At 39.1% G+C, this 15111-nt stretch overlaps 1 protein-coding gene across 3 annotated transcripts in view; it reads left to right on the plus strand.

Annotated features, from left to right (window-relative positions):
* USH1C (USH1 protein network component harmonin) overlaps positions 1 to 2835 on the plus strand; it is a 48854-nt gene extending 46019 nt beyond the window's left edge. For 2 of the 3 annotated variants that reach the window (XM_050336447.1, XM_050336448.1), the window contains exon 21: positions 589 to 1415. In XM_050336447.1, coding sequence (XP_050192404.1) covers positions 589 to 688 — 100 coding nt within the window. In that variant the 3' untranslated portion in view covers positions 689 to 1415. Of the gene's footprint in view, positions 1 to 588; positions 1416 to 1446 lie in introns of those variants that run through there. The other variant, XM_050336449.1, reaches the window with a different exon arrangement.
* Positions 2836 to 15111: the final 12276 nt, after the last annotated feature.

Here is a 15111-nt window from a genome sequence, read left to right on the forward strand (position 1 = left end):
GATCATAATACAGGGAAACAAATGCCCATAAGGATTCTTCATCACAACCAGACGTTTAATTCTGTTGCTTGGTTTTGGTTGTTTGGTGGTTTTTTATTAGATTGCATTTACTGTCCTTGTCTAAAAAAACTTACGTGTAAAATTTTAAAAGATCTAAATCACTTGGGTTTCTTGGCAATTTGTGACATTCCCAGAAGCCTTTTTTTAAAGATAACCAGCATAGGTTGTGAAACAGAAGAATCCATAGCTCCTAGTATGATAGATGTAGTAAGTCAATACAACTTGCTTTATTTCGGACACACAGTTTCAGAAGCAAGACCCATGTTTTCTAGCTAAACTAAAGGAAAAGATTTGAAGATATCCTTACGACCATGTAAAATGGCAGAGTGAGGATTTGTAGTCAGTGTTAAGCTGGACTCTTGTTCTGTGTAGAATATTGGAGTATTAATTGCTGTAAATCCATATACTGTTACTGGCTAACACCAGCTGTAGATTGACGTAAAATTGTGTTTAATACCTGCACATAAAACAGTAAAGCAAGGAAATAACTGTCACTGTCGTTTTTGTTTTCATATCCTGTATATTTAGCCCTACTATTCCCTCATCAACAGTCAGTCCCAACACACACAGAAAGGTTTTTGAAGGCAGTGCACCCGTGTACAGACAAGGGTATCTCCTGCAGCTGTAGCCACTGCAGTGTCCCTCATGGTGAATAGCCACACCTGGGTTAACATGACTGGTCATTGTGAGGCTGCGTTATTTTTTGAGCATGTGCCTGCCTGTGCATTGCTTGCCACGCTTGCTTCTGTTCTTGGCATGCTGAAGTGTTCTTTGGGCTTTTGCCATGCCTGTGCTATTAAAATACAAGTATTTAGTTTCTACTGCATAAAGTCCCTTAGAGATCCTCTGCAGAATTGGTTTATCATCTGCCAGACTATTAAATGAATAGGCCCTGCCTAAACAAGTAGGATTAACCTAATTTTTTTTCCCTTATCTGTGGACCACTGCTGTGGCTTTGTGAGCTCATAAGTATATAAGCAACTACTAATTACTTCCTTGTAAAGGCTTGTCCAAAGAACAAGTTTACACTTGTGTTATACAATAGTGTGCCTGTAAACAAGTATTCCTGAGTGTTTGGTTTTTACTGAAGTTTGCATCTGTTAATTTATCCCTATACAATGGATTTGTTCTGAGATGATCCTTGTGTCGGAAACTCAGATTACTGTTTATGGCTTCTCTGTGCTGTAATCACTTTAAGTGCAGTCATAGATCTCTAGAAACACCAAGGTAAGATTTCTTGTTGCATGTGAGTCTTCTCAATTATTACTTATAATACAAATCAAAGTTACCTGAGATTGAGTTACAAAATTGTGCTTACTAGAAAGACTGAAAGTTGCCCGACAGCTAATGACATGTTTTTCACTATCTTTTTCTTTTTTTCTGCAGAACATTTTTTTAAAGAAGACTACAACTGGAGTAATGGAATCTTTCCTCTGCAGAAACCTTCTGCTCTGTAAATTAATAGGAAATCAATAGCCACATGAAATGCATCTTTATTGACTGATATGTGAGCAGTGAGACCTGTCAATTGAACTAGAGACTTCAGATTCTTCAGATTAGAAAGATTTTAAATTACTCAAATAAAGACATAAAGAAACTTTTTTTTTTTTTTTGCAAGATGATTGAGAACTGCTGGTGAGCATAGTTCAGTCTGTGAGCACTCAGTCTATTTTTGCTATTTTGGGGGGACAAATTTTGAAAATTATCTTTCGGTTTTCCTGGAAATAGACACCAAAATGACAAATGAAGATAGAACACAGATGTCTGTTCCCACATGCAACACTTTTGAATACACCTTCACAGGCCAGTTTGGGTGCGAAAAGGATTATATTTTTACTCCCTACATAGTGATTTTCCCTGGGAAGTGGGAATGTGTACAGTTAACTTATGTTCTCACTCATATTCTTCCAGTTCTCTTAATGTCCATTTCTGTTGCCCTGTTGTGAGGTTTTTTGAATATAAAAACCCTGCTGGTGGAAGAACTGGAAATACCAGGAGTGCTAGCGTTATGAGGAATAATTTTGGTCATGTTTATGCAGTATAAAGAATGTGGCAGCAAAATAGATAGCTAGCAAGTGGTCCAGATAAAATAATTATGTGTAGTCACATTTATACTATATATTTATACTGAGTATTTGTATTGGTGTCAAAAATTCCTCCTTCATATAGTCATGGGTGGAAAATTTGGGTGTGATTCACAGTCTGCAGTTGTGTACTTTGTTTTCAGTGAGGCTATATATGGGACTAAACTATGCAGGAAGTCACCAAGTGTAATATTGTGCTTTTGGTGATTATGTGTTTTAGATTTGAGTAAATTTCTCAAGACTATAAAATCTATACTAACTTGGATTTAAATAAGTATGATTACAGTTATAGACTTAGTAATTTATTTATATGATCGAGCTACTTCCTTTAAAATGTCATTGTCTTCTTCCTTCCTTGTATCTGCTGGTTTGTATTCTGGTTTTTGTACTGTGTTTAGATTTTTCTTACCTGTACTAAAGAGAGACAGGTTATAGTTCTTTGGGCATATCAGATTCCCACTCAAGTCTTGCCTTTTCAAGGTTTCTGAAATTCTCCTTTCTGTAACAGAAAAATAACAAGTATGTTCCTGAGAACTCTGTACTCATACGCAGATGATTACTTATGTTGATTTTCTTTATTTACAGTATGGTTCCAGTATGCCAATTAATGTGTGTGGCAGGGTACATATGTTAGAATGCTTAATATTTTAACTCTTACAACTAACGCAGAAATAAAAGTGCATTTGCCAAATGGAAGAAGTCTAGTTTCCTCTTTGGGTTAGTACATCATAGTAATGGTTAATCTGCTAAAGTACACAGATTTCTGAGTTTTTCTTTAGTAACAGATCCCTTTGCAACAGAATGTCACCCTTGTGGAACTCAAAATTCACTCTGCACAGTAGGGAATTGTCACTTGGCTGAGCTGCAGTAATCTTTTAGAGAATTTTTATGGGCAAATCTGGTCATCTGCTAGTTGGCAAGCCAGTGAACGCAGTTGCTATGGTATATTTTGTTTGCTAGGTCTCTTTGGGTGCATCTACCCAGAGCTCTAGGCTTCCTAACCAACAAACTAATCTAAATGCTAAATGCATCAAGATTAGCACCAGAAGGAAATTGCAGCAGGATGTACTTCTCCTGCTGCTTTGGTTCCCAGTTGCCTACATACTGCAACCATCTGGACTGTATGACAATGCAGATAGATGAGTGATGCTGTCAAATGTTCTCTTGAGGGCTGCTCTGATGTTAAAGAACTTCAGCCTGCAACCAGTGCTTGATTGTGCTAATCACTGTCTCAGCACAGTAAGAAACATAACACGGAAAACCTAAATGGTAGATATTAGAAATATTTCTACTGTTGTTATTTTTTCACAGACAAAAGGAGCACAGAAGACTGAGCTGGGAAATCTGTGGGAGTACCAGGAGTTGAGTTGTAGCCTTGATTCTTAGTCACAGAACTATCTTTCTTCTCCCCATCTACCCTGTTCACTTGGTTTGCTTGGATACAGCTTAAAATGCATGAGAGGCAGTTGAGGAAATAGTTATTGCTCGTTACTTCAGGTATATTAAGAAAGTGTTACTTTGTGAATTTAGCCTGTGTAAAGACTGCAAAGTTTCTTTAGGCAGTGTAAAAAGGTGGTGTTAGAAAAAAGGAGTTTGACACTCCTGAAATGTTAAAATGATCCTAAGCCATTAGTCAGGTAGTTCTTTATTTCTTTCAGTGCCCTGACCTGGATCACATCTTTCATTTACCATCTAGCTCAAGGGGTTGTAAAATGCTGCAAGAAAATACATTCTTGAAGCAACTTCCATTTAAGTTACTTTGGTGAGCAGAGTGTCTCAGATGTAAATAATTTAAACAGGAGTACCCATCTGAGTTGCTACTGCACTGTTTTCTGGTGGCTGTAATAATCACTATGTGTGCCCATGCCTCACCCCTGTTCAGTGAAGCCAGCTGTGAAAAGATAACAGTAAATGGGACTTTCTCTTTTTCAGCCAGTGCTTAGTTTCCTTTGGGAGTATGGAAACTCTGACCTGATGCACAAAGCAGGAAGAAGTCCAAGTACTTCACTGACAGTATCACGAATGTTTCAAATTACTTTTAACATAAGATGTTTTTTTGTTGTTCATTCACTCTAATCTCAGAGGGAATACGTCTTGTTTCTCAGAGCTGTTTGTTTGGTTAAGACCACTAAACCCCACTCTATCTCTCGATGGGATAATAACCCAGAGGAAGAGTTTCTCAGAACTGTTAATAGTCATTCTTATTCTCTCAGGATTTTCTTGGCCGTGTTAGTCACAGCGTTGTCTTTAGCATACCCTCACAGTTGCTGAACTGGAGCATGAATTACATTAGAGACTTGTGACTTTCACATCTGCTCTGTGAGCCTGTGCGTGCCTGCATGCAGGCAAAAAATGTGAGACCCTGTGGATCAGAACCGTGGCACTCATTACAGGATAGGAAATACCGTGGTTTATTACTCATATGGATATTAGCATAGGGAAGTCTTTGATCTATCTATTCCTGCCATTCTGCTACTTTAAGAGCTCATTGTTTATTGTATGATTATGGCATCTTTTAGAACTTGTATGTATATTTCAGGGAGGTTTTGGTTTTTAAAAAATGCTCTATTCATAAGCAAATGTACATACATAAAGAGGGATGTATCTGTGTACAGACAACAACAAGCTTTTTTAAAATCCAAAGCTCCAAAATTTAATTTGAGGGGAACACATGCACAAATAATCGCAGCACTCCACAAATATGATACATAAACTCTAAATATAAATAAACGGTTAGAAATTTCCTTACCTTAAAAACAAGGCTGAAAATTATGGGCTTGTGGCTGATAGATGTTTTTGTATGCTTTAGCTCTATGTTGACACTGATGAAGTGTGGTCAGAATTGGGGTAGCTGCTGTGGAATTCTTAGCCATCTTTCTCCACATCTGGGTTGATGTGAACAGTCACCTTTACACAATCCAAACCAGCTCTAATGTAGCAAAGCCAGTGTCTTACCTGGAAGGAGCTGACCCTTAGGATTATAAATCAGATGAGTCTAAAATTACTTGTAATCAATTTATGGTAAGCTAATAAGTGTTTGATCCTGATACTGAGGTTGACTTTCATTGTTTTTCTTCCCGTCTACCAGTTTCATCTTTTGCCATTGTTCTTGTTCTCAAGAGACTTCTTTTTTTTTTTTTTTTTTTTTTTTTTTTTTTCTCCTGACTACCCAGATTTCTGGAACAGATTTCAAAATGACCTTCTTGCAGACTAGATAAATCTGCGGATGTTTCAGGTGGGCTGTTCACAAGTCATGCAAACTATTCTCATGGAGACTGACTAGGATGTTTTCTTTCCTTCTTCTTAAGGAAAGCAGCAAAATGTTTGCATCTGCTGGAATATGAGGGGCCTATGTTGGAATACTTCTCCCTCTTTTACTAGATCTGCATTTGCTGTGTGATTGAAGGAACAGATAATAGCACAACACTTTGGTGAGGTTCAGGATCTATTTATATTTACAACAAGGTAACAAGGTAACTTGGGCTATTTTTGGTCTTTACTGAAAATATATAGGATGAAAGAGGAACTGGAGACAGACACAGGAAAAGCAATCAATAAAATTGCTGTTCTCTAGAAAGGAGGTTTTCAAATGTGAAGCTTTAAGAAGATCATGGATTACAATTAAGAAGTGTTCTCTGAACTCTAATACTGGATGTGTACCATAATGTCAATGAAGGTGCTAAGCTATTACTGGAAGAAAGTTTTAAGGAATTAATTTTGAATGTGTTGTAGACTGGCATCTCTTGGATACTTAAGTCTGAATAGCTGTTGTTGAACTCAGACTGTTTGTCTACATGAAAAACATGTGGAGTCTGATGTCCTGCAGATAGCTGCTTCATCCAGTATCACAAAACCTCCTGCATGATAAGCAATGGGTATCCCTTGCACATCTGAACTGTGCTTGATAGATAATTCCCACTTAGAGGGTAACCATAGACTAGAACAAGCAAGGCTCTGGTCCAGCAAAGCACTTAAGTACGTGCTTAAATTTAAGCACATGAGCCAATCCCATTGACATAGGTTGAGTTTGATAATACTACTCAGGCTTAAGTACTTCGCTGGATTGGGGCCTGAAGTCAAAATCTGAAGGCAAAGGATGCCTCAGTCCTAGAGAAGCTTAGTATGGAAAGTTGTTAATGCTGAAGTTCTAGTACTTATACTGAATTTCAGTTCCTCCTCATTTTCTCAAATAATCTTTAAAGGTTATTCCTCCCACCAGCTCCCACTGCCCCTTTTTCTTGGCTTGTCCTCTTCTTATCTTTTCTCACCATTTCTCTTCCAAACAGCAGTAAAACTCATTAGTCTTCAATAGCTGTAACAGAGTTTGTTTATGTGGTGCTTAGAGGAGAGTTTGGGAGAAAGAGACTGAGATCCTCCCAACATAAACTGAGTAAGATAGAAATCAGACAGCATTTTGAGGACAAGGACTTTTCTAAATAATAAGGAAGTGAGAAGAAACTTGCTAATGGTTATTCTTTATGCAAAGCTACACACTCCCTCAAAACCAAGAGAGTTTCAAATTACTTTTTCTGAGGTTTTGTTTTCTTCTCTCTCCCTTTCCCCCAAGCATTCTGGATGCTTTAGCCAGCGGGGGACTGAGACCCCCATGCTCATGCTGCCAAGAGCCTCAGCTTGAGGCTCTTCAATATTAACGCCACTGAAAGTGCAAAGAACACTAGATACAAAGCATTTAATTAGAAACACTGGGCACAAAATTAAGCTTTGACTAAAATCTTGTGATAAGTATTTCCCTGACAGGGCGAAATAGCTTTTTGGGGTTATCTTTTGAAATTATGTAGATTATAATTTTTCAAATATTATTTTTTTATCATTCCTCCCCCTCCCAGCATAAAACATAGAATTTTTGGAGGGGAGACACCAAGGAACAAATTTTGATTAGCAGCAATTCCAAGAGCAAAACAGGACAGAGGGAAAGAAAGAGGAGAAATGCATTTTTCCATTTTGATTATTCATAAAAAAATGTGGTGAAGCAGATCTTTGAATGTGAGGTATCAGCCTGGTAGGATAGAAGAAAATGCATACTGTTCATTAGTGAAAATCAAGCAGCTCCATCTTAGTGCAAAGGAGTGACATGCATAGCAGGAATCAAAACCTGAAGAGTTCTTCAAGCTGGGTGAGAGAATTCCAGTTCAGAATAACACAGACATCAAGCCATTCATGGAGATTGAAGATGTTTAAGAGAACAGAAGGAACTGAGATGACTGAGGTGTGTCCCTTGCGCTCCGAACTCCAGATTGCTTTCTTCACATGGGGGAAGGCAGCTTCCTCATCACATATCTCACACGTTTGGGTATGGGCAAACTGTTTTTAAATAAATCAGCACTGTTATAAAGATGTCAGTCCACAAGACAGACTGTGATCTACAGATCATGCAAATGGTCAAGATCCAAACACACAGACAAGTCTAGTCTCCAACTAACATACAAATTTCTCATCTGTGATTTCAGAGTTTACAGGTGGGTACAACATAATTTATAATGTTGCTCTTCTTCCTGGAGTAGAGAATTTGATTTAATTGATTGAAATTGATTGAAACAAATTTCTGTTAACAGTCATAGAACAGATTAAAACAGAGTTGGTTGGCATGTTTTGTGGTTGGATTGTTCACAGGGAAAAGTTATTTGGGTCATATTAAGTTGCAATTAAGTTGTAATGATTTGTCCTAGATTGTACTGCTGCAGGAAAGCTGTATGTGTTTGTTTGTTTGCTTTTAACTGTGACAATATTCACGTTTGTATACCTCTAGCCAGACAAACAGGTGCAGAGACTTTTTTTCTGTTGTGCTGTTGAATTACATTGTGAATTACATACCTTCTCAATGATAAAATCACCCACTGTTGCCTTTCTAATGGTATATTTAAACCCATGTGTACATGAACAAGTGTTTAAAATAACTTAGTAAATAGATGCAGTAAAGTGGCTGGATTTACAATTACACAAAGGGACAAAATGCTTACCCATTTATACTGTAGGACAGTGCCAAGTGACTTTTAGATGAGGCATGTCACCATTTTTCTGGAAGGCAGAAAACACCTGAGTATTAAATCTCAACTACTCTTTTTTTATTATTCGTGTGGTCTGTTAGTCACAGAGCTAATGATCACTGTAGTCACTGTTACCAATAGTGGAAGACAGAAGACTTCTTATCTAGTTCTAGCATGACCCATTCCTTATCTTAGAGTATCTTGAGCCTTCATGGCCCAGACTATGATTAAATAGGGGAATGGCCAGTGCTTATTTATGATGTGGTGTAAAGAAGAGTCAGTTCAGCATTTAAGTTCTTCTTCTTCAAGAAGCCCTGACCAGTTTCAGGATTGGGAATATGTAGAAAACAACCTCACTTTTTCTGCGTAGTTACTTTGAGCACGTGTTGAGGATGTATCCCTGGCACACATGAGAAAATCATCACTTGTCAGTGCTCTCCAGCTGGATGTGGTCGTTCTTGTTGTCTCTGCTGCATTGCTGTGACACTGCAGATGGAAAACAGACAGCAGAGGATTGTACGTGGAAAAACTTCCATGGCTGAGCCTGAGTGCTTGACATCCCCTCTCACGTGGGACTGCCAAAATGTGGACGTGCAGAAAGTTTCCGCACACTCGTATTGCTGCCTTATCACAGGAGACAAATATAGCCCGGGGAAAGCGTGCTGGGACAAGCTACCTACACCCATGGGAAAAAGCAAATCAGGAATAATTCCACATAGGAAGGAAGATCAGTCTGGGAACTGCACCCTGCACAGGTGGTTCTGACACATCAACTTGTAGTATCAGGTGGGCAGACGAGAGTGTTTGTGTGGGCACATGGCTGCCCAGGCTCCTACTGAGGAGCCTTGGACAGGCTGAGAAGTACTGGGACCTTTTAAAGACATCAGTTTCCAACCAAGGGGACTCTGAAAACTCCTTGCAAATTAGTTTCTCTAAAGTAAGGCATTTCTCTCAACTATGTTTTACAAGCTGGTTTCATAGGCTATTTATTCTAAAAACTGTAAAACCCAACACAATGTTCATTCATGTTACTTGTCAATTCTCATTATATCTGCAGCAGGACATCAACTCTATCAATCACAGTTGTGTTTACAGATTTAGCACACTGCAAATTGGCTGCTGTGCTCACGAGTCAGCATTGTTTTTGTATCTGTTGCTACAGAGTGAAACACTGGAACATATGCTGTTGTGAAAACAGATTTTTTTCTTTCAGAAAATTTTCTATGACAAAAGAATATGGTTTCTCTTTTAAGAAGGGAAGTACAATACAAAACATTATCTTTAGCCTTGTGGTACCACCAGCCAGGAGCAATTTAATATATGTACTGAAGGGGAGAATTCTGAAGGAGAAAGGGATTGTTCTCTCTGTAACCATTGTCAGGAACAAAAGGAACTTTTCCAACTTGTTGTTAGCTTTTTTTTTTTTACCAGAACAGTGTAGACTTTTAATTATAGCATGAGTTTTCACATTAGGTACATAATATTCCAACCAATAGCTCATACTTTTCTGAGAGCAGTTACAGAGATATCTGCAGCTGCTTTACATCCTGCAGTGAGGTGGGTACCTAGTGGTTTCCTGCCACTTATAATAGTGCATAAAAGTGCCACTCAGTATCAGACTTCTGATATGTCTTAAATATGGGCCCACTTCTAAATATTCTTGTTTTCACAGAACAATCCTACATAGGAATGAAATTGGATTCATAAAATTGTTGGGAAAGACTTCTCAGATCATCTAGTCCAGCTATTAATTCAACACTGCAGAATCATGTCCCTATATGCCACATCTACCCAGATTTTAAATAACCCCAGGGATGGATACTCAACCACTTCCCTGGGCAGCCTGTTCCAGTGCCTGACAACCCTGTCAGTGAAGAAATGTTTCCTAATATCCATTCTGAGCCTCCCCTGGCACAACTTACAGCTGTTTTCCCTCATCCTATCACTTGTTACTTGGCAGAAGAGACTGATCCTTCCACCTTTTAGCTATGTGTAGAAGACAATGAGGTTTCTCCTGATCCTGCTTTTCTCCAGGCTAAACACCCACAGCTCCCTCAGCTGCTCCTCGTCAGACTTGTGCTCCAGACCCTTCACCAGTTCCATTGCCCTTCTCTGGACTCGCTCCAGCACCTCAATGTCTTTCCTGTTGTGAGGAGCCCAGAACTGGACACAGCACTCGAGGTGAGACCTCACCAATGCTGAGTACAGGGGACAATCACTGCCCTGGTCCTGCTGGCCACACTGTTCCTGATCCAGGCCAGGATGCCATTGACCTTCTTGGCCACCTGGGCACACTGCTGGCTCATGTTCAGCTCTCTGTCAACCAGCATCCCCAGGTCCTTTTCCACTGAGCGGCTTTCCAGCCATTCTGCCCCAAAGCCTTTAGCATTGCACAGGGTTATTGAGACCTGAGGGCAGGACCCAACACTTGACTTTGTTGAACCTCATCCAATTGGCCTCAGCCCATCAATCCAGCCTGTCCAGATCCCTCTGCAGTGCCTTCTTACCCTCCAACTGGTCAACATTCCCAACCAACTTGGTCTGCAAACTTATCTTGATCTCCTCATCCAGATCATTGGTAAAGACATTAAACATGGCTGGAAACAGCCCTGGGGGACTGTAACTCCATCCACCACCACTCTTTGGGCTCAGCCATCCAGCCATTATTTTACCCAATGAAGAGTACTCCTGTTCACTCCCTGGGAAGCCGGTTTCTCCAGGAGAATGCTGTACAAAATAGTGTTGAAGGCTTTACTGAAGTCCAGTTAGGCACTATCCACAGCCTTTCCCTTGTCCACTAAGTGGGTCACCTTGTCCTAGAGGAGATGAGGTTGATCAAGCAGGATCTGCCTTTCCTAACCCCATGATGGCTGGGCCAGATCCCCTGGTTGTCCTGTATGTGCCACATGATGGCACTCAGGGATGATCTGCTCCATGACCTTCCTGGGCACTAAGGTCAGGCTGACAGGCCTGTAGTTCCCTGAATCTTCTTGCAGATGGCTGTCACATTTGCTAACTTCCAGTCAGCTGGGACATCCCCAGTGAGCCAGAACTTCTGATAGCTGTAGTATTTTATTTTAAATGCTGCTGGAGATTAATCTCTCTTAGTTATTTTCAACCCATTCTCTACCACACTAAGTTAAGAGGAATGTTTAGCTGTACAAAGCCCTTGTTTCTATCATTCGCTCTTAGAAAAGGCACCTTGTAAATGCACTGTGTAACACATTAAAACTAATCTGAATATTCACTACTCCCACTCACCCATTGTTTCAGCCACTTAAGGAATTCGTAGTTGTAAGAGTAGATACCAGTACAATACTAGGGCAGGATCGGTCCAGGAGGTGATTCCTCTGTGTTATTGACAGTGTGAACAACCTGTGGCATTAGCTTGAACAGCTGAGAGACTCTATGACCCTGAATCCTAAGGACAAACTACTTGTTGTTCAGAGACTGGTGGCCTGGCCTGTCTCAGCGAAGCCTGTTTTCTGTGTACTACCGTGACTGACACGGTGTTATGTGCTGGGTAGTTGCTCCTGTGTTTTCCCTCCTTTCTTTGGCTAAAAACACCAATTAAATGTGACCCAAACTTGCAAATAGTTTTAGCCCTCTTGATGCTGCATTATTTTGCCCAGTTTAAGGGGGTTTTGTACTGCACACTGATTTGAAGGTTTGGTACTCAGTTTATCTTATTTATTCTTGTTACAACTTTGTAACTTTTCTATACAAATCTATAGACACTTAACATTAAAAATATACTTTTTTTTTTTTTTGCTATAGAGAGCAAAGAATAGTGCCAAGTTTCAGTACTGGAGAGAGTTGTAAAGCTATCTTTTCTATTTTCGCCCTTTAACAAAAGCTACTTGATTCATCCTTTATACTGACAGTATAAAGAACACTTACCCAGAGCAGAGGATCTTTGGCTGGTTTGAAGTCTGAGGCTGTGAACATCTGCCATACGTGAGGACACTCAGGAATTACTGCTTCCAGGTGACAGTGTCACAAACAATTTCATGTAAAGCTTCCACACTTAAAAGCCAGGTACGACAATTTGCTGTACAAAAAACAGCACTGTGCTACTCCAAGAGAAAATAAGCTTCAGGTTAAAATCATTGTGGAAAGTAGGAAAAAAATAGGGAAAAAATACTACTGGCTAGAAGTTCAATTACTAAGCTATTAAATTAATTTTCTGTGTATTTTGTGTGGATATTGGTTGTTTTAGCTCCCTTGAGCATCTGAAAGTCCCAAATGTAGTCTGCATGTGGGCTGAACTCAAGAGGAAGGCCTCCTGAAATAGGCCTTTGACAATTGACTAGTTATATGATAAATCACAACAGGGAATAAACAGTATTGGCTATACAGGAACAAACTTTTTGTGCATATTCATGATTTATTTTTTTTAATTCACAATATGATTTTTGGTCATTATTTTAAGAGCTAGAATAAATGCCGCATTGCATCCTATTAAAAATAAATAGAAGAAAAAATGTAGTGCAAAACCTCATTAAACTGTGACACTCTTTTTGTTAATTTTCTGTATAATTTTGTCAAATAGCAGCACAAGATAAATACATTCCAAATCCAAGTTTGAATTGATAGCTTTGTTTCACTCTATTATTGTGTTGATTTTACCCATTGGATAAATTGAAGATAGCCTGGAACAATTCCCAGGTCATCAATAAACAAATCAACTAACTAAAACTCTCCGTGTGCCTGAACAGAAAAAGTTTTGTATTCTGAAAAAGAAAGATATCTTTGTTTTGTTTCTAATAATCTTCAACAAACAATTCAAATCTTAGTTTTCAGACTAATTTCTGGTTTTTGGAAGGGTTCCTAGAGAGGCCAGTGACTTTTTAGCTCTGTAATCTTTTGGAAATTAATGCTGGTTATGTTATTTGTTATGGTTATTTGTTAATGTGTGTGTATGTTTTAGTATAAACAGGCAAAATAATCTTGTATATACAAGAGCCCATATAACAAGGCAAGTATCATATCAGCACTTAACTGAATCCATAACTAAAATAACATTTGCTTAAGAATACCACACTGGAGCCAGCCAGGAGTTGTTTATGGGCATGAGTTAGTTCACAGCACTCAACTCATTCTCCTAAGGAAAACACAACACTTGTACTACAAGTACTACACAGGGAGTACTCAAAACACTAAGCATTTAGATACTGGATAATAAACTAAGGTATGATGTGATCAGTGAGATCATGCTGAGATTGTAAAAGAACATCTATGTACAAGGATTGTCAGGAGTGAACAGAAGGATGGTTTAGGACTGATTTTTCGAAACATTAGTGCTGCTTTGTTTGCCTCAGCATTTCTCAGCTCAGCTTAAAATATTTTCAAGTGTTGAGCACCAACCAAGCTAACTCTAGCTGGGGTAATAAATTACCTTCAAAAATATGTACAGGATGAATCAGAGCTGTAGGTGGAGTAAATGCACAGGCAGGTTCAGAGGAAAAGCAATCCTTTTGACGAAAAGCTGGCTTTTCTTTTGAGGTGACAAGTGGATGCCTAGAGGAGAGAGAGCTGATGAATGCAACAGTGACCCCTCTGCCTAGTGAGAGCAAGATGCAGAGTTCTGCCACTTGAGGAAAGCACTGTGCCTGGAGAGTACTGTCTTCATTTTTGTGAAGAATTCTGGTGATGCAGGAGGGCAGGGGAGCATCAAGCCTATCCATAGGTCAGGCTGGTAAGGGAAACAGCCTGCAGCCCTTCAGATGATTTATCGTGAATTTTGCCAGGTAGCCCCAAATGCATGAGTGTTTTTTAACACTTCAAAGGAGAGTGAGTGAAGAGAAAAGTGAGCTTTTTCCCCAGGTTTCAGGTGTCATATGGCATTGCCAAGTGAGCACTGCTCTGGCCCTATTGAACTGGGAAGCAGTATTAAACTGAGGAGCTAGCTCAAAGCAAGAATAATTTCCTGAATGTTATATTGAATGTTGGAAAATGTGCTTCATGAAATGACTTAATGATAGAGATCATGAATGTAGCTGAAGCCGCAAGATGCCTGAACTTTGTGGCACACACTTAACAGATAAGCTGCTCCAATCTAAAACACTTCTCTGAGTGTTTGCCTAAAGATAATTGTCCAACAAAGAGTTTGTATTTTGTTTCCGCTTTAAGACAGATCTGCTTACTCATAAGTTCTTGCTCCATTTTTAATGAGAGACAGCAATTAAAAATTAATAAGGTTTATTTACAGAAAAACGGCTATTTCTGTGAATCTCTGCACTATTATTAAACTGAAAGAGAGCAGGTTTAGTTTAGATACCAGGAAGAAATTCTTCACTCAGAAGGTGGAGAGACATTAAAACAGTTTGCCCAGAGAAGCTCTGCATGCCCCATCCCTGGAAGCGTTCAAGACCAGGTTGGATAGCGCTCCAAGCAACCCGGTCTAGTGGAAGGTGGCTTTACCCATGGCAGGGGAGTTGGAACAAGGTGATCTTTAAGGCCTCTTCCTCCCCAGTTATTCTAGGATCCTATGGTTATGCTTATTGCACTAATTTTAATAGTAACATTTTACCTTAGACTATTTTCTCAAAGGAAATTTATTTTCTTTGTTAAATGATGTTTTCTATGAAACTATAGAATGGAGTTCTTTGTTCCATCTGGAATAAAACAACAGTTTTCTCTGGAGGTGATTTTGTCCAATTTTTTGGTTTCAGCCTTTCCCAATGTGTTTTTGAAAGGGATTGGTAGCTTCCTTCCTCTCTGCATCCAAGAGAAGAGTTTAAAAGGAACCAAAAGTCAAAGATCAGTGTATCTTGTTTAGCTAATTCTAAATCACAATGAGAATTTGCTTTAATAATGTTTTTTTTTCTGATTAAGATTTCCTGTTTATCATTGGTCTCACTAATGACTTAATTTTCCTGTTTGATGCCTAAATTTATATGCCTAACCATCTAACTTTGATTATGGGCTGTAGCTGTTCAGAACCTTCAAAGGTTTTGGGG

This window comes from Myiozetetes cayanensis, unplaced genomic scaffold (assembly GCF_022539395.1).
Source record: "Myiozetetes cayanensis isolate MyiCay16 unplaced genomic scaffold, myiCay2020 scf6-25, whole genome shotgun sequence".
Lineage (NCBI taxonomy): Eukaryota > Metazoa > Chordata > Aves > Passeriformes > Tyrannidae > Myiozetetes > Myiozetetes cayanensis.